General features: G+C 35.5%; 1 protein-coding gene across 1 annotated transcript in view; it reads left to right on the top strand.

Annotated features, from left to right (window-relative positions):
* LOC115436406 (triple functional domain protein) overlaps positions 1–25026 on the top strand; it is a 219124-nt gene that overhangs the window by 9607 nt on the left and 184491 nt on the right. The window contains 1 exon segment of the mRNA XM_075353522.1: positions 20166–20219. Within this exon segment, the coding sequence (XP_075209637.1) occupies positions 20166–20219 (54 nt within the window).

Raw genomic sequence — 25026 nt, 5'->3', positions numbered from 1 at the left:
AAACAACTGAGTACACAACTGTACACTGTAAAAAAATCCTGTTGTTTTTACGGAAAAAAGACTGGCAGTTTCCAGGACAGTACTGTAAAAAACACATCCAACTGTAAACATACTGACAGAGTAACATGTAGATTTAACATTTTAAACATGTAGATTTAAATGGTAAATGGACTGCACTTATTTAACCCATTTTCTACACCTTCATGGTGTCCAAAGCACTTTCCAAAACCACCAGGTTCTACTGGGAGCAATTCAAGGTTCAGTGTCTGCCATGGACACTTTGACATATGGACAGTCAGAGCCAGGATTCGAACCACCAACCCTTTGGTTATTGTACGAGCTGCTCTACCAACTCTACCAACCCATTCATTTACAAATTTAAAATGTTACATTGTTAAATGTTTACTTTTTTATAACTTTTTTATTAAAAAAAAAAAAGCAAATATGCTGTTATTTTAACATTATGGTCTTTGCAATTTAAACAGCACCACATTGTATTTCAATTTACAGTTTTATTTTCTAAAAACAATAGAAATACATCATTTCTACATACAAATCTGGTTTTGTTCACATACTCTTCCTGTAAAAACTACAGCTATATTTGATTCAATCGTTAACACAAAAATCTTTTAAAATAAACAACTTTGCATTGTATTGTCACTTACAGTTTTTTTAGGTTGCAATTTTACAACTTTTTGGTGTTAATTCTACAGTCATTTTTTACAGTGTAATGTTTGCTATTAATATTGATGCATTCTACCATCAGATTAGTTAGCATTGGGAGTAGCAATGACAAGAAAACATCAACAATGGCTGTGTCAGTATTGACAACACAGTGAGCCATTTCCTACAAAGTGAACCCAGTGACCCATGCTAGTGCAGCCTGTAATGAGAGCCAAATCACAGAGCAGTGATTTTTCACTTTCTTCTTGCACAGTCATCGTTGATGAAAGAGTAATGACCTAATGTTATCTTGCATTCACAAGCACAAATCTTATATAATCATGTAGATGAGGTAGAGGACCTCAGCAGGCATGCAATATGCCTTTTAGAGTATATAAGTTAAATGAAAAGGGTGCTAACAGGGAGGTCGCTAACAAAGAATGACACAAAGAAGTTAAGTATGCCAAGTAAATCATAACATGGAAGCAAATGTGTTATGTTCAGTGGTTTAGTGGTCTGCTGAGAAGTGGGTATACTCTCAATTTTTGCCCCCCCCCCCCTCCCCCCCGCCTTTTTTTTTGTTTTAAGTGGTCCAGAAAAACACTGTTTTAGAGACAGTGACATGTCAGACTACTCTATTTAGTTTACCTAAAAATCCATCAGTAGTATTTACTCACTATTATAAAATTATCATGACTTGATCAGGAGCAGTTTGTAGGTTGTACTGGTCACACAAGCAGCTGCATGAATGGAAATGTATTCATCATGAAGCAAACATAGGGTAACATTAGCCTTTCATAATGTTAGCCTTTCATAACATTAGCTTGAATAGTTGAACTATTGGCGTCAAAATGTCTCCTCTCAATGTGCAGTCATATGTCCAGTAGTTTAAAACAGTGACTCGTTCTGAAATCACCTTAAAACTTACCTCAGAATTATGTATACTATGAAAGTAGGTTCTCTCGAAATGTGTCTCTCATTTCAAAGACGTTTATTCTGCCTTTCTTATTTGCATTTCCAATAATCATTAATCTTTTAACAAGACGTGCAGTGACCTGTCAATCAACTGGAGTAGCACTGGCACCTGAGGTGTCCAATCAGGTTCCAGAGGTGACCAGCGCTAATTACCTAGTTTCAGAGTCCTAGTTTCAGCAAGTTTTCCTTTGCATGACCCGCCCTACTCTGCCTCTGATTGGCTCATCACTTCTTATGCCTAAAGTTAACCAGTCTACTCGGTGAAGGTACCAAGTACTAGCCAATTAGAGGCATAGTAGGGCGGGTCATGGCTTCACCATCCTAAGGGAAAACATGGGCAGTTTGGCTCAGATACTACTGAATGGTGCACATCAAGGGGATTTAGAAGTGGGTATACACAATGCTGACTGCAAAATAAGTAGGTATACTCTGTGTACCGCCGTATATCCTGGACTACACCTCTGGTTATGTTGTATAAATGTGAGATGGGGGTGGGATTTAATACGTTTTTTTCTTCCCACTCCTTTTTGAGCAGTACATATTGAATATATTTTGTTATTACTAGTGTACAAGACAATTGCTATTTTGTCTTGATCACCATTAATGTATTTACTCTGCTATTAGTTTCTTGTACACAAAAAATGCTATTTTTTTTTCTTCTGCTTAAAACAAATGAATGAATGACTGAATAATGCAGCATAGGATCGAGGAAAAGCAGAGTGCAATGCAAAAAAAGAGGACAAGACATACTTAGAGGAACAAACAAGCATTCACTCATCAAATTATAGAGCTGGGGTTTGGGTGGAGCACGCCCTGCAAAATGTAGGCTACTCCACTCTCTATAAGGCTGAAACCTTATGGTTCCATCCAGGGGCAGCCTAATTGGCAGTTGGTCAGGGTTAAAGGCTATAAGCTTAGATTGGCACTGCCCTCACTGCTAAATCGCCACAGCCTAGATGTGGGCTCCTTCACTTCTTTAACTGAAGAAGAAAAACAGGACTAGTTTTTCAAAGAAATCAATCCACACCATTTTTATGTATTTTATTTTTATCTTTAACCAGCTAATTTGAGCCGTGTTCATAAAGATAAAAATCCATATAGTTATGTAAAGTAAACAGTGTCAACATGTAGGTGGGGAGATGAACAGTAAGCTCATGATCTCTTTTCATAGCAGCTTCTTTCTGTATGCATCACCAGCTCCGCTAATCTGAAACTGCCACAATATCCAGGCTGATAAGCTTTTGTTTTAGCCTCTTAGCATGTTCCTTTGTATTCTATTTGTCTGCACAGTTTTTGAGCTAGGAATTTAAAGTGTTTTTTTTTTTTAATACTGAACATGTTTTGCAATCACCATGATATGAATTTTCAGTTTTTCAAAAGTGGTTGCAATAGAGGTTGAATGATAGTAGATTTTTAAAGTGGATTTAATAATGATAGTTTGAATCAAGAAAACGTAGATCATCAATTTCAATCCTGCCCCTCACTCCAAAACGGTTGACTTTATTAGTCTCATCTGGAATAAACCTATTATAATTATCTTTCACCTTATTAGTAACCAGACAGTTTGGCCAAATTACTTACAATCAGTATTTTCTATATTCACCAAGTAAGGAAACATAAACACATATTGCATGTAGACGTTGTCTCTAATAAATTATAAACACTAGATATAATAAAAAATGTAATGAAAGTAAAATAAGAAAGAAAAAAAAAAGAAACCTTCTGCATCTTGCAGTTATGATGTTGGAATTTGACGTTTAATCGATTGTTTGGTTTGATTATTGTTAATAATATTGTCAGTTCTGTTAACTTTATGCCACCACTGTAGTATAGGCTATGTGTATCAGTAGCTTAATTCTGCACACACTTTATGAAGAATGATTTATTGGTTTGCTCATTTTGAACATGCAAATATATCTGTTTGGTTTTAGATGATACGATATGATATGACTTCAGTATATGAAGCCAAGTTGCAAAAATTAGATGAATGTACAAAATGAAAATATACTGCAAAGAGATGATGTTATTAAAAGAGAACATGTCAGTCAGCAGAAACTGATGCAAAAGTTATGGGAAAACACACTGCTCTGCTAAAAAAAAGTCACACTCACCATATTCCATTGGACCTTTACCTTTGATTACAGATTGCATTCACCATAACATTGTTTATACCATGCAATGGCCACAATAAATGTCACAACAGTTATTTCCGTCCAGAATTGCACATATTTTTGGCCAGCACCTTGAATGGATGATGTGAGAGTGGGACTGCTGTGTAAAGTCTTCTCCAGCACACCCCAAAGACTCTCAATGGGGTTCAGGTCTGGACATTTTTATGCCTGTGCAGTATATGTTATTACCCCCCCAACCCTCGAAGGGAAGGCAAGGGAAGGCGAGGGGTGTTGTTTTTGGTTCGGTTTGTTTGTTTGTTAACACTCTAGCAGCAAAACTATTGGTTGAATTCATACCAAATTGGGTTTATAGATTGCCACTGATCCAAAATAGATCTGATTACATTTTGGGAAAAGAAGGTCAAATTTTTCAAATTTTTAATGAATTTTTAAAATCTTTTTTTTTCCCATTTACTTATAATGGGTGAAATTATAAATGTCTGTAGCAGCAAAGCTATTTGGTGAATTCATACCAAATTGGGTTTATAGATTGCCAGTGATCCAGAATAAATGTTTGGGAAAATTAGGTCAAAGTTAAAATTTTTTATGCATTTTTTTTACCCCCCCCCCCCCCCCCCCCATTTACTTATAATGGGCAAAATGTCACATGTCTGTAGCAGCAAAACTATCGGTTGAATTTAGGGATGTAACAATTACCGGTATAACGATAAACCGCAGTAAAATTGCAGATGGTTGGTATTATCGTTTAAATTCTAATTATCATGGTAACCGTGTTTGATTACCGCACTTTTAGGGGAAAAAATGCCTATGTAAAGATCTGCTTTTGTGTCAAATATTGAGTATAGTTTTAATTTATTACAATTTTAATTTTCTATACCTAATATTTGGAACCAATATTCACTTTTAAAGTCTTTGAAAAGGTTCGTTAAGCATCTTTGTGTTATTTATGCAATAAATTATATACATTTTTCAAATCGGATTTTATTTTATTTTTTTTGTGTTTTCTGTCCTTTTGTGTTGATATAGTAGATTAAAGTGAAAATAATAATAAGCAAATGATATAGATGAAGTTGTGCTGGAAAAAAAAGATCCCAAACATGGGTATAGTAAACATTTGTTTATATAGTATATAAAGGCAAAATCAAAAGGACTGAAAAATGGACAAAATAGACTTAGACCACTAAGGGTTAATATTTGAATGTTTCTGCCAAGAGAAAGTACATTGTACCAATTATTTTATTTGTTTTTTGTTTTTTTTCAAAATACAACTTAGTTAAATTATTTCAGTGTGTGTATAAGTACTTTTTGAACATTTTGAGCACAATTTCAACAATACCGCGATAATAATGATAACCGTGATAATTTTGGTCACAATAACCGTGATATGAAATTTTCATATCGTTACATCCCTAGTTGAATTCATATGAAACTGACTTTATAGATTGCCAGTGACCCAGAATTTATGTCATTACATTTTGGGAACAGTAGGTCAAAGTTCAAATTTTTTTTTGTACCCGGCACCACCTGTTATTGTAGATTCAACTAATTATTTTTATACCGATGAATAGCGATTATGCAAAATAATTACCTCAAAGTTACGTCAAATAATAATAATATGGCAAATATATAATAATTGTGATAGGCTGACTCTTACATAATATTTCTTCATTTGCAGACTATGAATAATCATTTATAAATATATATTTTCATTGCTGATGAACTGATACTGTCCCCAATATATTCAATATCATATGTAGGTGAAAAATTATCTGTAAGGTGTTGGGTAACCATGTACCACCAGAACAGCTTTAATACTCCTCTGCACTCTACAAGGCTCTGAACTTTGCTGGAGGGGGGTGGGGGGGGGGGGGGGGGGGGCGAACGCCAGTCTGCAGATGACATTACCTCCTTAAGTATTTTGATGATGGTAGTTGAGAGCTATGTTAATCACATCAGTCCAGTCTCCCAAAGGTGTTAGCCTGGATCTAGCAACTGCGAAGGCCACAGCATATGATTCACATCATTTTCATACTCAATAAACATTCACTGACCTCTCATGCCCTATAGACAGGGCACAGGTTTTTCCTTTTTTTTTGTCACCACTGGTCTGTATGTCTGAAAGCAGATTTGGTGTGGCAGAAATTAGATGAGGTTGGTGATGTGCCTGTGCTGCCAGTGTTAGTCTTATAATCATGAAGTGCAAAATGGCCACATGGCATAACAAAGAGAGTTTTCTCCTTTTCCAAGTTTATATAAAAAAACTACTGTATGCTCCAATAAGGACCAGATGTTGGGATGCTTGTTATAGCCTGTACCTCTGTTAGTGTTTATTGAAGAGTTTTATGGAGACGACAATCACAAAGGTAGCACTGCAAGGCAATTACCTGTTTTACTGCCAGAACCAGCTGATCGATCCCATCAGCGACCGACGGAGCCTTTCCAGAGAGTCATAATAATGCAGTGTATGAGCATGTGACTTCCCTTCATTTCATAAAATAATTGATTCTTCTAAAATGCCATGGTAGGGGTCACACTGACAATGACCGAGCCTCCTGTTTTGTCTTTTGAAAGAGAAAATATGCAGATAGACATGCAAAATTTAAATTTGTCAATAATTATGGATCATTTTATATGCAAACAACAGCTCTTAAATGCGTCAGTGTGAAAAGTGACCGTTTGCCTCGCCCAGTCGGAATCAGCTCAATGCACCACCTTGTATATGAAAGATAGTCGCTGATAGCCTTTTTGTCGATATTTAGGAATACCAATAGGTTGGTAATGTGTTTGTAAGATGCTAAGTGTAGCCTGCGGGATGGCTTCATTACCTCTCAAACTCATACACACACATGCATGGAGGTATAAATCACTACATCCCACCCACGTCGCCCGGGGCCGTGGAAGCAAAGGCAGAGGGGGATGGAGAAATGGAGCAAGTGAACGAGGGATGGAGACATAGGAGGATTGCGGGTCATAAAAATAGGCTGTGGGCTGGTCTCTGTGTCTCCTGCAAATCCCCCATCTGATAAGAGAGAAACCTCTATCAGTCATCTGCAGACTCCCACTCATTCTATCCTTTTTCATTCCTTTCATCGCCTCCTCCACTCCCCTCCCACACAGCCTTCCATCATTACCTCATACCTTGCCTCTGCTCAGGACTGTCATATATTCACATAATGATCTTGTTTTCTAATGTCTTGCCTGCTCTCTTTTCTACGATTGCCACCGAGTGCACTTCTTTTTTTATCTGTTGTCATTCCTTTTTGTAATTTAGACTTCAAAACAAAGGTCAAAGGGCCAAAGAGACGAAGGGGTCTTTTCAAGCCCGCTCTGTTTATCCCACTTGGATCTGACATTAGTTATTTTCCACCCGGTTAGCTTTGGAACGTGCTATTATATGCAGATATGCATACAACAAGCACATGGTGTGAGGACCAAAGGTAGCAGATCAAACTATAAATCAAAGCCTGCAAGTCTGAGCTGCGTCTATATCAGATTGATTCATGGACTTAATATGAAGGAGTTCAGGTGTTGCTACAAGTCAGCTGGATGTTCACCTGGTGCTAGGAGAGACAGTATGTTATTGTATCTTCCTGACAAACAGGATCTTTTTCAAGGCCCTCCCTCTGTGTTTACTTTTTCACTCTGGACCGCAGACTTATCTAACCGATGACAAGAGATTGTGGGTTTAAGCTGTATGGTATTTGCTCAAAGCCCGTGGAGAACTGGGGAAACATCCAGAGTGTGCTCCTCCTTCACCCATTGGTAGGTGGGATAGGCTACGGCACCCCCACGACCCTTTCAAGGACTAAGCTGTTGAGGAAATGGATGGATGGATGGATGGTACTATCAGGTTCTACCAGTCTGATGAGATATTAACAAGCGATGTGTGTGTGTGTGTGTAAATAGATATATAACAAGTGTTCAGAGAACGCAAACCTCCGCCAAGCACCTCGAACGATGTGCATGTGTAGATCGACTATTTCTTTTTAAATTAAACAGTTTCAAGGTTGTTCCATACAGCAGAAAAAGTTGAAGTTTGGTACCAGTCATGTGTATGTCAAATTATATTAAATTCCAATCAATATTTGTTGAGTTATAATGAAAAATGTGTCGTAAATGGGATTTTCAATGTTAAATTGAAATGTCCACAGAGTCCACATTCCACAGTGGATGTGGACAATTTTGTCCCAGATACAAGATATTGTTATAAGCTATGGGTGGATCAAATTGGAGGCTAATCGGAGTCGTTTTGAATTTTTTATGAATTTTTGAAAATTGCTCAATAATGAGAGATCGGAAAATTTGAGATTTTGTGACTTTGCTGTGACTTGAACTTTGGCCTACTTGGCCCAAAATTTAATGGGTTCGTCCCAGGGCCTAGGCTTATCTGTGGATAAAATTTGGTAAAGATGGTTGTAATAGTTTTCCCATAAAGTTGCTAACAAACAAACAAACAAACAAACAAACTAGAAGCACTCGGAGAGCGCAGACCTCCGCCAAGGCTGATCAGTGGGCCCCCCCACCCCCGATCACCACCAAAATTTAATCATTTCTTCCTTATCCCATTTCCAACAAACCCTGAAAATTTCATCCAAATCTGTCCATAACTTTTTGAGTTATGTTGCACACTAACGGACAGACAAACAAACAAACAAACAAACAAACAAACAAACAAACAAACAAACAAACCCTGTCAAAAACATAACCTCCTTGGCAGAGGTAACAAACAAACACACAAAGCAAAATGCCACAATACCCCCTGGCAGAGGTAAATATAAAAAAGTAATGTAAAAGGAAGAGGGACATATACATTATTAATAATATAATAATAAAATAAATAGTAAAAATAATAATATTTTAGGGAGAAGGGGTGGGATTATATAAATTGCACTTCTTCCACCCCTTTTCAGGCATGTAAATAGAACTATTGTGCTGTTCTTCTGTCTTAGGCTATATTCAAACTGCAGCCAAATGTGGCCCAAATCAGATGTTTTGCTGCTATTTGACTTGTATCTGACCTGTTAAAGACAGTCTGAACGGCACAAATCTGATTTTTTCAAATTCGACCCAGGCCACTTTCATATGTGGCCTTAAATCCGATGCATATTGGATATTTTGCAATGCAACGTCAGCCTGAACAGCCAGGTCACATTTATCCATCAGTACAGCCCAACTACAACACGCTTGTGAACAGATGTAGACATGAGTGTCTTGTCGTGAGAGTGTTACGGAGAAGCGGTCACAGATATATTTAAAGGTTCTTCTCGTCATTCGAAAATTATGAATGAAGTCTGTGTCAGTGAAGCCGCTAACATCACCATCCCACCACTCCTGACTCTGACTCCGCATCCACATACTCCATTGTACAGACATAGCAGCCATTGCACCACAAAAGACCATAGGAAAAAACCTCCTCTCCTCTTTTTTAATCTTCTACTCCAAATTATTTGACTGTAATGGTGCTGACTTCGGTTGTAGAGAAACGTTATCAGTTCCACACACACGCTGATACAAGATGCCTCCATATTTACTTCCGTAAATGCAGTGCATGCTGTGTGGTCACGTATTACATCAGGACCTGCTTTGCGCATGTGGGTCACTTCAGTTCATACTGAGAACTGATAGAAGTCGCATTTAATTTGTAATATAAACGAGCACACAAAAAATCGGATTTTTTTGCGAAATCCGATTTTTTGTGTGCTCGTCTTTTGTGCATTAAGACCTACTGTCTGAACATAGCCTAAGATTGTTATGATTGTTGATATTTGTATTATTATGCATGTTTTGCTTGTTCACGTATATGTTAAATTTCATTGCATGTTCAGAATAAGTCACTAAATCAAAATCAAATCAAAATTTTAAACCATGTGTGACATTAAACACAAATTGGTCAATTCAGAATCATTGGTGTGTCTACATATACAGGGCGACCCAAATGTTTGGAAACAAACTTTGGCACAACATTGTACTTAATCTGTGATGAATGGGTCCAATTGAATTATTTCCTTTGCTTCGTTATGTCATAGTTGACAAGGCCTGAGGTTTAACTTGAATGTAATTCATTCTGTCCAGAGAAAATGACCAGAGAACATGGGAATAGGCATGCTGTGGTTGAACTGCACTGTGCAGGTCAACGCCAATGTGAAATTTACCGTTCTCTCAACCGAAAGGTATCACGCAGTTTTATCTCAAAAGTCATCAGGAAGTACCAGGAGACTGGATCTACAGATGACAGGCCAAAGTCAGGCAGACCACGCTCCGTTCGCACCAGACGGCTGATTCAAAATGTCCGCCTCCGAATTCGTCGGAATCCAACTCGATCAGGGAGAAAGATGGCTCGTGACATGAACGTGAGCAGATCCACCATGCAACGTGTCTTAGCAGTCGACCTGGGTCTCAAAGCTCTCCATCAGTCGCAAGTCCAGATGCTTTCAGCCGCTGATAAAGCCAATAGGGTCACTAAGTGCAAAAGGTTACGTGGACGTTTCACGGAGGACGATGTGAAGAAGATGATTTTTTCAGATGAGAAAATGTTCACAGTGGAGCCAAAACTGAACCGCCAAAATAGCCGTGTGTATGCTACAAGCCGTGCAGATGCAGATGCTGCAAGTTTGAAAGTCAGAAGAGCTGAATTTCCTGCAAAAATCATGGTTTGGGGGGCTATCTGCAGTTCTGGTGCGTTGCAACTGAAATTCGTTGATCCAGGGACCAAGGTAAACAAGGAGTACTACATAAATGAAGTTCTAGAGTCGGTCTTGCTTCCTGAAGCCCGCAGACTGTATCCAGATGGTGATTGGATCTTTCAGCAAGATGGAGCACCAGCCCACACCGCGAACGTCACTCAGACCTGGTTGAGAGAGCACTGTCCTCAGTTCATCACCAAACAAGAATGGCCTGCTAGGAGCCCGGATTTAAATCCATTGGACTACAGCATCTGGGGACTGTTAGAGGCAAGGGTCAACTCTCATCCTCATCACTCGCTGGCCAGTTTGAAGCAGGCGATTAAGCGTGAATGGAAACGTATTCCCAAGGACACCATTGAAAAAACTGTCGCTGAGTGGAGGTCACGTTTGCACTGCTGCATCCAACACAAAGGGGACCACTTTGAAAAGTGAATATGCCGTGTAGTACTGAGGGGCAAGCAATCATATCATAGTTATCAATTTTTCAAAATATAATACCATTACTAAAATATATGTGTTTTTGTTTGTTTCCAAACATTTGGGTCGCCCAGTATGAGCAAATGTGCATTTTTAAGTTGGCAAGCAGTAGCGTAATATGAAATTGCTTGCTGTGTAAAAAGAAATGGAAGGCAGAGCATTCGGAAATATACCCATTAATTTGAAGTTAGGTTTGAGGACACTGTAACATACAAATGTATGCCAAAGACCAAAAAGCAAAAAAAAAAAAAAAAAAAAAAATTAAAAACAACAGCATAAGCCTGTGTTGCACAATCCACAGCTGTGGAATTTATTGTTTTACCACTGTAAGGCTGAAATTCTAACATAACCTTTCATCATATTGTATTTAATATTGTTGTTGCAAGATTTCTGAGAGAAAACTACATCTGTTTTCTTCCTCTTCATTCTATTTTTCTAACCCATGACAAAAATAAGTTTAGCCAGTCACTGTATGTAATGACTAATCACAATCAAGATCCCTTTCAATGCATTTCTACTGTGCAGACGCTGTGGTAACATGGCACTTCCCTTACCCATGATACTTTGCCTTCACTCATCTGTTATGGGGTGTAACACTGTTGTATTGCATTTCTTGCTTGAGTTTTCACAAGTGATGAAGTAAGCAGCTCTTAATTTGCAGCAGTTATATTTTAACATTCAGTATTTTCAAAGTTTTTTTTTTTTTAGTAGAGCTGGAGACTATGAATCAAACCATCATTTTAATCACAACATGTTTACTGGGATCCCTTTATTTATTTGTTTTTTCTTTCTCTTCATACCCCTACAACAGATGTCTCAATCGTCTTCTTCTTCGATAGATCTTAGTTTTCCTCTTTCTTTACCCACAGCTAAAACCAAGGCAGCATCTGGATCTAGTATCTGAAGTTGCAATCCTCCCTCCCTCCCTTCATGGTTTTTTGCCGTAGTTTTTTAACCATGGGTCTTTGAAAATGAGCTCACGAGGTCATGACCCCATTACTTCTGACACACACATACACTGCTTTCATTCTGAAGATGTTGGAGAAGTTCCTCAAGAGAGAGTAGTTTCAGTGGCAGTAGTTGTCAGAAATTAGTGTGTATATACTCAATTTTTTTTTTTTTTTTTTTTTATTAACTTTCTTTATTGGAAGCAATTTCATAGGCAACAACATAACAGTGCAATGTAATGGAGAGGACTTCCATTTTTTTCATTTTTTCTTTTTATCCATCCGACAATCCCACTCTACCTGAAAGAAGACGATTCTTGATGCAAATCCAATATTGATATTATTTTATTTTTATATATAATTTTATAATGTATGTGGCATAGCAGGACCTTTTGCATTGCTTACATTTGAATCCACAGATACAATAATAACCTGCCTATGTTTCAGTGCACACCAAGGTTATTATCGTTAATGAAAACTAACAAAATGACGAAAACTAGAATTGTAAAAACATTTTCGTTAACTGAAATACATACAAACTATAATTAAAAGAAAAAAATGACAACTAACTGAAACTGTATTGTGAGTTTACAAAACTAAATAAAACATATAAAAATTCTGGATAAAATTCCCTTCGTTTTCGTCTTTGTCAATGTCAGACTGATATAAAATCGATTTATTTCCCTCAAGCAATTTTAGCTGCTGGCACCATATGATATTTAACAGTCTGTCACTTCTTGTCACTTGTGGTTTCCAGTCGTCTTCTCATCCCCACTCTACCTGGAAACATGGAGACTAAAGTTGGGAGAAAGCAGCAGAGTCCTGTCTGGGATTTATTTGAATACGACAGAGAAGAAGAGAAAAGATATAAAGAAACTAAAACTAAACCAAAACTAAGCATTTAGAAAATAATAAAAACCAGCAAACCTGCTCTAAAAACTAATTAACCCTTTCATGCATGAATTATGAGAATCGTAATCAAGATTTTTTTTTTTTCCCTGAGTGTTTTTATTCCTTTTTAAGTATGAAAAAAACAATATGATTGAAAATTATCTTATGAATCTATTTTTCATGGAGTTCCAAAAATGTCCACTCAGCTGGACACCATACGTTTAATTTTTGAAGCAAAGACACATGTATTTACTGATATACTGTGTGAAATCTATGAAATAAAAGCATTTTTAATGGTGCTACTCTGATGTTTTCTCACATTTTAACATACTCTAATACTAGTCACTACTCACTTCATGGAGATAACATGCAAAAAATACCCTTTTTGTTTAACAAAAAACCAAAACAAAAAACAAACCAGTTAATTACAGTCTAATAACAATAACAAGCAATTGATTTACACTCAAACATGTTAGTGCAGATCAGGTTTATCAAAAACAGCAAAGTTACAGTAATGGTATGAATTACAGTTTATGAGATGATGCATGAGCGTCAACTGTGTTGGCTGATATGGAACTAAAACAACAAAATCCATAAATATACAAGTGAACAGCTGTAGAATAACTGTCCACTGTAATGACCAGTATGCACGAAAGGGTTAAAACGAACTGAATTAGAGAGAAAAAGTCAAAACTAAATAAAACTAAACTATAATGAAAAATACAAAACTATTAGAGCCTTGGTGCACACTCTTCAAATTTAAAGACCATGTGATTTACTACACTTTTTGTAGCGGCGTCAGTTGCAACAGTGGCATAAATTAACAGACAAACCAAAGTTTCATTTAGGTGGGCAAGTATGAAAACAAATAAATGGAATAAATCAGACCATCAGTTGGATTTGGTCAAATCAAAGCGCACCCTGCAGTGTGTTTGCATGCATGTGTGAGCTTGTGTGATGCCTCAGACGGCTTGTCTTCTGTTAACAGCTGTGCTCAGCCTGTCCAACAGAAACTGCGCTCTCTCTCTCTCTTTCTCGTACACACACACACACACACACACACATACGCACACTTTAACATTCCCACTTGCTTTGAAGACAGCAGCAGGCTCTGATCCCTGTCGCGTGAACAGTGCCAACTCAGTGCTCCTCTGGCTTATGCAGGCTAAACTGCAGCTTGGCCTCTCTGGCTTCAGATAAAATAGGTTGAAGACCAAACGTAACACCCCATTGAACTGTACAGGCTTACTTTTAAATGTGTACTGTCTTAGTAGAAACACTATTAGTTGCACTATTGATGCTCAGTGTTGTTTTAGTGTCTGTTAAGTGTGTAGTCCAGCACATTATGGATATTAAAAATAGCTAAAATGTTTGCACGTTGCACAAGAAATATTTTTGTCGGAAAGAAATATGCCCTTAAAGGAATGCTGGAGGATGAGCTTTCTTCTCCGGCCCAAACACTTTATCCACTCTGCACTGTATAAAATGAAACATACAGTGTGTGAACAGGTGCTTACTGTAATCCTCACTAGGCAGCAGCATATGCCAGGCTGTTCTTTTCAGAAAGGCAGCCAGGAGAAGCCAGGGCAGAGAGGAGCTAAGCTGCCCCTGTCCCTCATTCGTCTCCTCTGTATCCTGTATTTTCTTGCCACTATAGTGTCCCACCCAACAGTCAGTGAAAATAAGATTTGAGTCACCGATGCGCACTCAAAATGAAGAGTCAATATAAGTAAATCAATCTACAATCGATAGTGAAGCACAGAGTAGCGCTGGATTTTTTTTTTTTTTTCTTATAAATGTTGAATAACAGCCAACGCAGAGAGCGTCTTCCGAAGTTTGACTGAATATTCTTAGCATTACATCCTGCTGAAGATGATTCCTCAGGCGTTAGAGATACAGAAATCTACTGTACTTGGTATCTTTAAATGATTCATTCCCTTATCAGCTGGTGTTCTGAGAGTCACGCATGAGTGTGCATGTTAGTGTGTCTGTGCTGGTAGGGAGACAGAAGAGAAAGAAAATACATTTAAACATCTATAGTGAGGATCATTATAGACATTTTGATTATCAGGAAATCTGCAAGTGATTACATTTACAGGCAGCGTATGCTTTTATATGTGTGTAGCTAGGGATGTAACATTATGAAAATTTCATATCACGGTTATTGTGACTAAAATTATCACGGTTATCATTATTATCGCGGTATTACTGAAATTGTGTTCAAAATGTTCAAAAAGTACTAATACACATACTGAAATAATTTAATCAAGTTGTATTTGAAAATAAATAAATTAATAAAATAACTGGCACAATGTACCTTCTGTTGCAGAAACATTCAAATATTAACCCTTAGTGGTCTGAGTCTATTTTGCCCGTTTTTCAGTACTTTTGATTTTGTCTTTATATACTATATAAACAAATGTTTACTATACCCATGTTTGGGATCTTTTTTTTTTCCAGCACAACTTCATCTATATCATCTGCCTATTATTTTTTTTTTCACTTTAACCTACTACATCAACATAAAAGAACAAAAAACACAAAAAATATATAAAATACGATTTGAAAAATGAAATGAAAATATATATTTATAAATGATTATTCATAGTCTGCAAATGAAGAAATATTATGTAGGAGTCAGCCTATCACAATTATTATATATTTGCCATATTATTATTATTTGACGTAACTTTGAGGTAATTATTTTGCATAATCGCTATTCATTGGTACAAAAATAATTAGTTGAATCTACAATAACAGGTGGTGCCAGGTACAAAAAAAATTTGAACTTTGACCTACTGTTCCCAAAATGTAATGAGATCCATTCTGGGTCACTGGCAATCTATAAAGTCAGTTTCATATGAATTCAACTAGGGATGTAACGATATGAAAATTTCATATCACGGTTATTGTGACCAAAATTATCACGGTTATCATTATTATCACGGTATTATTGAAATTGTGCTCAAAATGTTCAAAAAGTACTAATACACACACTGAAATGATTTAACCAAGTTGTATTTAAAAATAAATAAATAAATAAAATAATTGGCACAATGTACCTTCTGTTGCAGAAACATTCAAATATTAACCCTTAGTGGTCTGAGTCTATTTTGCCCATTTTTCAGTACTTCTGATTTTGTCTTTATATACTATACAAACAAATGTTTACTATACCCATGTTTGGGATCTTTTTTTTTCCAGCACAACTTCATCTATATCATCTGCCTATTATTTTTTTCACTTTAACCTACTATATCCACACAAAAGAACAAAGAAACACAAAAAATATATAAAATCCGATTTGAAAAATGTATCTAATCTATTGCATAAATAACACAAAGATGTTTAACGAACCTTTTCAAAGACTTTAAAAGTGAATATAGGTTCCAAATATTAGGTATAGAAAATCAAAATTGTAATAAATTAAAACTATACTCAAATATTTGACATAAAAGCAAATCTTTACATAGGCGTTTTTTCCACTAAAAATGCAGTAATCAAACACGGTTATCATGATAATTAGAATTTAAGTGGTAATACTAACCGTCTGCAATTTTACCGCAGTTTATCATTATACTGGTAATCGTTACATCCCTGTGTGTATCATATCCTATGGTGTGTAAAGGGAGGGACTATCCATTTTCTCAGATCAAAGGTGCTCTCTCATTTGTACTATACTCTTTCATTTGTGCTGTAATCACAAAGCTCTGACTTCTACTAAATGGTGAGTGATGGGTTACAGATTTATTGGGCTGCAGGGCAGTCCTTTAGCTAGAGCTGGATACAGAAGATCTGATGCTTTTATTCCACTGACTGAATAGTTTATTGAAAAATGTCCTGTTGTGATAACACATCTTAAATACCTAAGGGTGGACTAAATCTCTTTTGAACTTGTGTAGCACACACATGGGTTTAATGCAGTTTATTAAGGACACTTAGATATTTAACCCATAAAGACACAGTGCTACTTTTGTGGAATTTTTCTCTATTTTTACACTTTCTTAAGTGATTTACCACCATTTATTCTAATATTATGCTCTGTATTTTGCATTTTTAAGTATAAATCGGGTATTTTCCAATATTTAATGTACTGATCATATAGATATTCATAAAAGCTCAGATTGAAGTTGAGGATTATTATTATTCTCATTTTATACTCCTTCTGACAGGCTACTCATGCGATTGTTTTCTTTGTTAACCCATAAAGACCCAGTGCTACGTTTGTTGCAATTTTTCACTCTCTTTAACCTTTCTCAAGTGATTTATCACCATTTATTATGATATTATCCTCTGTATATGGTGTCTTTTCAGTGTATATAAGGATTTTCTTATATCTAATCCGTTGATCATGTTGATGTTCATTAAACTTCAGAGTAAATTCAAAGGTTATTGAATAAGAAACAGAGAAAACTGAAGAAAATGTGACTTTTTTTGTAAAATATATCAGTAACTGAACATAAACCCAGTGTGTCGATCCACTGTCATTGATCCAACTCCATGGATTTTACTGGTGACTCAATGTTGTAGAAGATGACAGTGTTTCCACGGTAACTACGGAGCCTCTGAACATCCAATTGGGCCATGTCTGATGACCATGAAAAGATGACAAACTGTATTTTTCACCAATTATTTCCATGTATTGATAGAATTAGAGGATCAACAGGTATTAAACATTTTATATCTATAGATGGTTTTGGTCATCAGTGGGTGTTTGGGTCTTTATGGGTTAATTATAGCAGACAACTTAAAGTTGTGGTAAATAGCTTTATATAATATATTACTAGTACTAGGATTTTGTACTATAAAGTGTAGTTTAACTTCCTTTGTGTTAAAATACAACATTACTATTAAAATATCATTTGGGAGTAAAGCATATGTGTCAGTGCCAATATAAAAAAAAAAAGATTGATACTCAGGAACAGGGGTGTGAGAAAATATTGGTTCCACAATATATTGTGATATTTCACTTCTTAATACAGAATTGATATTAAAAAGTATTGATATTTTTAAGTGTTTATTCAATTGCAGACATGGCGGAGATTCATCTTTGTTTTTTGTTTTTCTTTTTTACTTATCACGCTCTTTTATTTCTGTATTCACGTGAGTATTTTGCTCTGTTGTTTGTATACTACAAAAGTAGTATTGTGATATTGCAGGTCAGACATGTAGTTTTTTTTTAAAACTGGTAACGGTTATTTCAAGCATCCTAAAAGCACTTTTTACCATCTGAAAGAGGCAATTGTATTTTTTTTTTTTATTGGGAATGCACAAAAATAATGTTCTGATGTTGGATGATTCAGGGACTGAACATTATACATTCTTTTCACAACAAATAGAATATGAACATCTAAGCAGGATCTTAAACTGTAATGTCTGTAAAACTTTATTTATTTATTTATTTATGTGTGTGTTTTTTGTAGTGGTAAAGCATGTTAGGCATAGGCAAGCATAAGGCATGTTAAAACATAATTTATCCAAATGCTGCACTTTAGTTTTCTCCATGAAATAATGTCTTAGAAAATATCACATTGTTATCAGTATCATGTCTAAGGGTGTGTATTGGCAAGAATCTGGCAATACGATACAAATCACAATACTAGGATCACGATACAATATATCACGATATATCATGGTACTGTTAAAAAAGCAATTTATTGCTTGTTTCGTTTTTTTTAAGATTATTTCCTGGAAGAATTGAATTACACCAGAAATATGTACAAATACTAAACACATTTTTATTTGACCACAACAGGATCTAATGCTATATCACAAAATTTTTCTAATTCTCCTAGTTTCCAAAGAAACAAACATCTGCCACTGTCCTACAGTAAAAAGTGCTTTTAGGATGCTTCAAATAACCATCATTTAATAAAACAGTGTTTATTTATTTATTTTTTATTTATTTATTAATTTAATTTAATTTAATTTAATTAATTAATTTATTTGGGCCGGGTCGCTGGGTATTTATGTATCTTTTTATGAGCAATGTAACAGTACATATAAAGGAGCAGAATTACAGTGCATTCATTATACATTGCCTTTTATATCATTTTCCCCCATGCCCAATCCAACCCCAAGGCCCTCTGAGAAGGGGCAACAGCAGAAACGAGAACACCATAACAGTCTCTGAGCAGTAGAAAATCAAATAAGTACTAGCAGTATCAAATCTGTGATGTACAAGAATATTAACTGAGCTAATGGAAATAGAAGAACATAAAAATAAATGTAATATATATATATATATATATATATATATATATATATATATATATATATATATATATATATATAAACTAAAGTCATAGCTTGTAGATACCTGTGCTTACTTTTAAATACAGGGTGACACAAAAAAACGGGAACTTTTTAACAATCCAATAAAACCAAGAGTGATGGAAGAAAAATATTTTATTCATACTAATTGAAACCTTAAACCATGCCATTTAAGAAACAATGATGGAATTTTCATTTTTTAAACATTACTTCCTGTAGATGGCGTCCTCCTGTACGAATGCTTTCTTGAAATCTGCTGTTGAGATTCCTCACTGACCGCTGCAACATCTCAGCTGGGATACTGTGAATTTCATCCTGAATTCTCTGTTTTAACTCATCCAGAGTTCTTGGTCGAGTCATGTACACTTTACTCTTGAGATAGCCCCACAAGAAAAAAACACAAACGGACAAATCTGGCGATCTAGGGGGCCAGGGAACGTTACCGAATCTTGAGATCACACGGTTACCGAACAATTCTCGCACAGCCGCCAGTGGTTACTAAAATGGGGGTGTGTTTACTTGCTCAAGGTCACTGTCTCGCAGTGCTGCCACTTGCTCATGTCTGCCAGTACGCACTTCAAAAATTCCCGTTTTTTTGGGTCACCCTGTATTAGACATTACCTAGATGTATCAAATGTGACAATAATTGGTAGACAGAACAAATTACGACAAAAAACAATACCTAAACAATAATAAAAAAGAGTAGGGTGAAGGTGTGAGAGATCAATCTGAAGGCAGCGTTTGTAAAGATTGAAGGTAAAACGGTGTTAAATAATAATAAATAATATATAAACAAAAAAGAAAAACAAAAAACAAAAATGAACCTCTGCCATATCTGTATTTGAATAAATACCTAAAAATATCAATACAGCAGTTTTTAATATCGATATAGTACTATGAAATGAAATATCGCAATATATATTGCAGAACCGATATTTTCTTACACCCCTAATTGTGATATATCGCGATATGTCGTATCGTGATCGTAGGATTGGTATTTGTATCGTATCGCCAGATTCTTGCCAATACACACCCCTACTTAAGAATATCTTCTGCTGATGCTTATTATAGTTTTTCTTTAACAGCCTTTATTCACGTTTGTCCATGTCTCTGTTTCTTTTCAGACTGTTCTATTCCAAAATGTGAATCCAAACTGGATGGCCCAAGTCAGACCTCAGGTAAGTCTGACTGTATCTCTCAGCCATGATAAGCCTGCTAGTGTGGACGCATGTGATTGTGTTTTGTTTTTGTGTAATACTGAATGTCACGTCTTTGTATCTTGTCCGTTGTGTAAGCAATTACGATAAGGATGAAATGAATCTCATCAGTCTGTCTTCTAATAGATTTCCAGTTGAAAATGAGAACTAAAGGTTTTCATGCTTAGAATAGCGTAGAGGTTTTGTGTCTCTGTGTGTTTTGTGAGTAAAGATCCGCTGCCTCATATCATTCTATAGGCTGCTGTGGTAGTCCGGAGCTCCATACAGCATGTATCCCTCTCTGTGTGTGAGTGAGAAAGAGAACACCATGTACCATGCTCACTTAAAGTAAAATGTTGTGTTCCATCAAAGCCCTGCCGAGTCGAATCCCATTAGGCTCAGGCTCCTCTGTGGCATCAGCTAGCAACCGTGACCTTGTGGGTTCACATCCCTAATACCCCCGGGACATACATGCTAAAAATACATCGAGTCCCTCTGTTGTTTTTATGGTATAAAACGGGATGCTAAGTGACGCATATTAGGCTAAATGCACAGATTATCCTAAATGAATATGGGTTTGTTTCACCGGCTATAGATTATACCGTTTAATCTCTGTTAGAGTAAAATGCATTGAATTTGAAGCTTTGGCCTAAAAGTCTTGTTATGGTTTAAAGGCTTGCTAATAATCTGTGTGGCAGATAGAGAGGTGGCAGAAAGGGCTTTGGAGTAATGAGGTCAAGAATGAACACAAATCATCAGTTTAATACCTGAGCATGTTTAGGAGTGTGAGATATAGCAGTGCGCTCAATCTGGATCAGTCAGCAAACACCAGAGTGGGTTCAATTTAGCTCACTGAGTCCAATGTGTTTGACACAGTTTTGATCTGATGTTTTCCAACTGGGTCGTCCAGAGATGAACATTTTCAATTGACAGTGTGGCCTATTACTCCCAGCTGCCAGAATCTGAGTCGGTGTTAAAGGGAAATTGATGGGAATTGCCAACTAAATCCTGTACAAACACTACAAACAAAAAGTTAAGGATATTTCTGGGGGGTTTTTTGGTCTTTTTTTTTTTGTCATTTTTGCCATTTGTAAATAAAACTATGTCTGGTCATTAACCCTTTCATGCATAGTGGTCACTCCAGTGGACAGCTGTTCTCTTGTATATTCATGGGTTTTGTTGTTTAAGTTGCATATCAGCCAACACAGTGGACACTTCTGCATCATCCCAAACACTGCAATTCATACTATTGCTGTAACTACGCTGTTCTTGATCAACCTGATCTGCAGTAACATGTTTTAGTGTAAATCAACAAACAAAACAGTTTTTGGTTTTTTTTTGCATATTATCTCCATGAAGTGAATAATAGCTATTAGAGTATCTTAAAATGTGGGAAATTATCTGATAAGCAGCATAAAAATGTTTTTATTGCATAGTTTTCCAAATCACTTTCTGATATTAAGTTTTAAATACATGTTTTGTTGCTTAAAAAATTAAAAGCATGGTATCCGGCTGAGTGGACATTTTTCTAACTCCTTAAAAAAAATAAAAATTTAAAAAATTAAAAATACTGGATCGTATTGTTTTTTTTCATGCCTAAAGAGGAATAAAAACACTCAGGAAAAATATCTTGACTAAAGTTCTCATAATTCATCCTTGAAAGGGTTAAAAAAATATGTTCCAATTCAATTCACACACAAAAAAGTAAAAAGTGTTGGAGAGAATGTGGAGAAATCAATGTAAATTATGCACATGTCTTTTGGTCATGTCCTAAACTTGCATCATTCTGGGATAATGTATATTCAACAATTGTTAAGATACTGGGTTATGCAATTCCTAAAACATGTTTTGTGATGTATTTTGGATGTATTATTGGTAATAATGTAAGAAAAAATGATAGATATTTGTTTAACCCTGGCCATATTTTCAGGGGAAAAACGCCTAAAAAGACATACCCAAAGTAAATGAAGAATTACTTCACAATAATAAGGTTCATATGGATGTTCTTGGTGTCTATGGACATTTAGAGACCTCACAGAATCTATTCCCATTGTCTAAAATATTGTATTTATTACTATGCCTGAGTAAACTGTAACAAACTAAAAGAGAAATTAGAATTTTTTATCCTCGCCTGTTTTTTTCGGCTGGATTGACGATGATATGCATAAATTAACTGTTTGTGTCGGAGATTTTTAATAGCATATATTTCACTCCACAAAGATTAAAAATTATGTTTGAACATTAAAGTTTGCACTAAAATACACTTTTGATGTACTTTTATTAACATTAGGGTCTAAACTTTGAGCAAAAGTTGAAAAAAACATCCATTGTCCTGATTTATTATATTTTTATAGTAGATGAATATTAATATAATTTTTTCGGGCCACAGCCTGTAAAAAGGCTATTACCAAAAAATGATGCAGATTAGAACCACCTACAACTAACGACTGGATACAAACTGTGAATGGAATATTTGAAATGGAGATTCTGACCCATAGACTGAGGACTGAAGAAGAACAGTGTCATGATAAATGGAAGAAATTGACAATTTTCACTTCAGCGTCACACTACTAAAAACAATTGTTAGTCACAAGGTTTATTGTAGTCAATGTATCGCATATGTCCCCGATGTTTGTCTTATTTTGTAATGTACATAAAATAAACAATAAAAATAAAGTTAAAAAAAAAAAAAAAAGCGCTGTGCAAGAATCCCAACTGAAAAAATAGGCCAAAAATTAAAAAAAAATCCTTAATTTTTTGTTTGTAGTGTAGTTCTGTTGCCTAAAAAAAAAGAAGACCAACTTGGAGGTTCATCCCTGAGGCTGTTTGTCTAATCTGGTCTGAATTGGACATGAAATGCATCAGCTGCTCACGGTGAATCTGGGGTAATCAGGTTTTATCGGCCATTTATTTCGAGTTGGACATTGTTAATTTTCAATTAGTGGGAACAAAATGAACGTTCTGTTAAATGAAATGTCGATTTAGCTAATCGTCTGGGTCTGAGCTCCATTCCCCTGAAACTTAAACATGACCGTGTGTGCAAAGTCCTGACTTATTCATCTTTCAGTTAGTTATTACCCAACAACGCAGCATTTATTATTGATATATTGATATGCATGGCTGTGTGAAGCATATGTCTTTTATAGATTTTCTCGTGTGCCAAGGCTGACACATTCGGAGCTATAGCAGAAACTCTTTGTGTTGTCTTGATTTTTGTTGCTTCCTCAAAATCGTCGAAGGCTTTATGTCCTATTTTGTTGTGAGTATTTGCTTCCTGCCTAGTTCTGGATTCTCTTTGCTTCTTTTTAAAAACATTCAGCACAACCTCAACAGCGCGTTTCCTGTTTTTTTTAACTTAAACTTAGCGTCTTTGGTAAACATGTTTTGGGAACATCGAGAAAAGTTTTGTTTCAGAGACTTGTGCTTAGAATAGTATGTTTTAGTAGGAACATGACTTAACCCATAAAGACCCAGGGTTACTTTTTGTGTCAGTTCGCAAATAAATATTTCTCTATATTTAACCATCCTTAAATAATTTATCACCATTCGTTGTAATATTATCTTCTGTATTTTGTTTTTGTGGTAATCAGGCATTTTCCTACATTGAATTCATTGTTCATGTATAGGGATGTAAGAAAATATCGGTTCTGCAATATATCGCGATATTTCATTTCACAATACTGTACTGATATTAAAAAGTACTTTATTGATATTTTTAGGTGTTTATTCAAATGCAGGTAATGTAGAGGTTCATTGTTGTTTTTTTTTGGTTTTCTTTTTTGTTTATGTTTTATTTATTACTATTTAACACTCTTTTGTTAAATAATGTTAGTTCCTTTATGTTCCGTTCCGTTATGATGTTAGTTCTGAACTAATAGAATATGAACATTTGAGCAGAATCTTAAACTGTAATGTCTGTAAAACATAATTTCAGTTTTAACACAGGAACATTTTGTGATATAGCATTACATCCTGTTGTGATCAAATAAAAATGTGTTTAGTATTTGTGCATATTTCTGGTGTAATTCAATTCTTCCATGAAATTATTGTTTTAAAAAAGAAACAAAACCAATAAAAAAATTGCCTTTTTAACAGTATCATGATATATCGTGATCCTAGTATTATGATTTGTATCGTATCGCCAAATTCTTGCCAATGCACACTCCTAATCATGTAGATGTTCATTAAAGCTCAGATTAAAGTTGAGGATTATTATATCATAAATAGATAAAACTTAAGAAAAAGTGACTTTTTCTGCAAAATCTATCATTGTAGAAGATGACCGTGTTTCCATGGTAACTACAGAGCCTCTGAACGTCCAAATGGGTCATATCTGATGACCATGAAAAGACAACAAACTGTATTTTACACCAATTATTTACATGTATTGATAAGATTAGTGGATCAACAGTTAATTCTTTTTTTTATATCAGTTAATGATTTTGGTCGTCAGTGGCTGTTTGGGTCTTTATGGGTTAAAACTGTAGATAAATATGCTGTATATATAGAGAAAACCTTATATATGTTGCTAATAGCTCGCAGTATTACCAGCTGTCTGTGTATAGATGAAGGAGGGTAAAGAAGGTCAGTCACTATTTAACTATTTAACAGTTTAACCATTAATCCAGGGTGATGTATTATACATATTATACTGTTACTCTTAAATCATTGGCTAAAACATAGCCACAGAAGACAACAATCCAATACATCGAGACTTTTCCGACAAACCAACAAAAATCTGAAAAGTCCAGTTTTCATTTGGGAATATATCTGTTGTTATTATATGGTC

This window comes from Sphaeramia orbicularis, chromosome 16 (genome assembly GCF_902148855.1).
Source record: "Sphaeramia orbicularis chromosome 16, fSphaOr1.1, whole genome shotgun sequence".
NCBI lineage: Eukaryota > Metazoa > Chordata > Actinopteri > Kurtiformes > Apogonidae > Sphaeramia > Sphaeramia orbicularis.
Note: the sequence above shows the minus strand (reverse complement) of the source record. Positions and strands in the feature narration are given on the sequence as shown.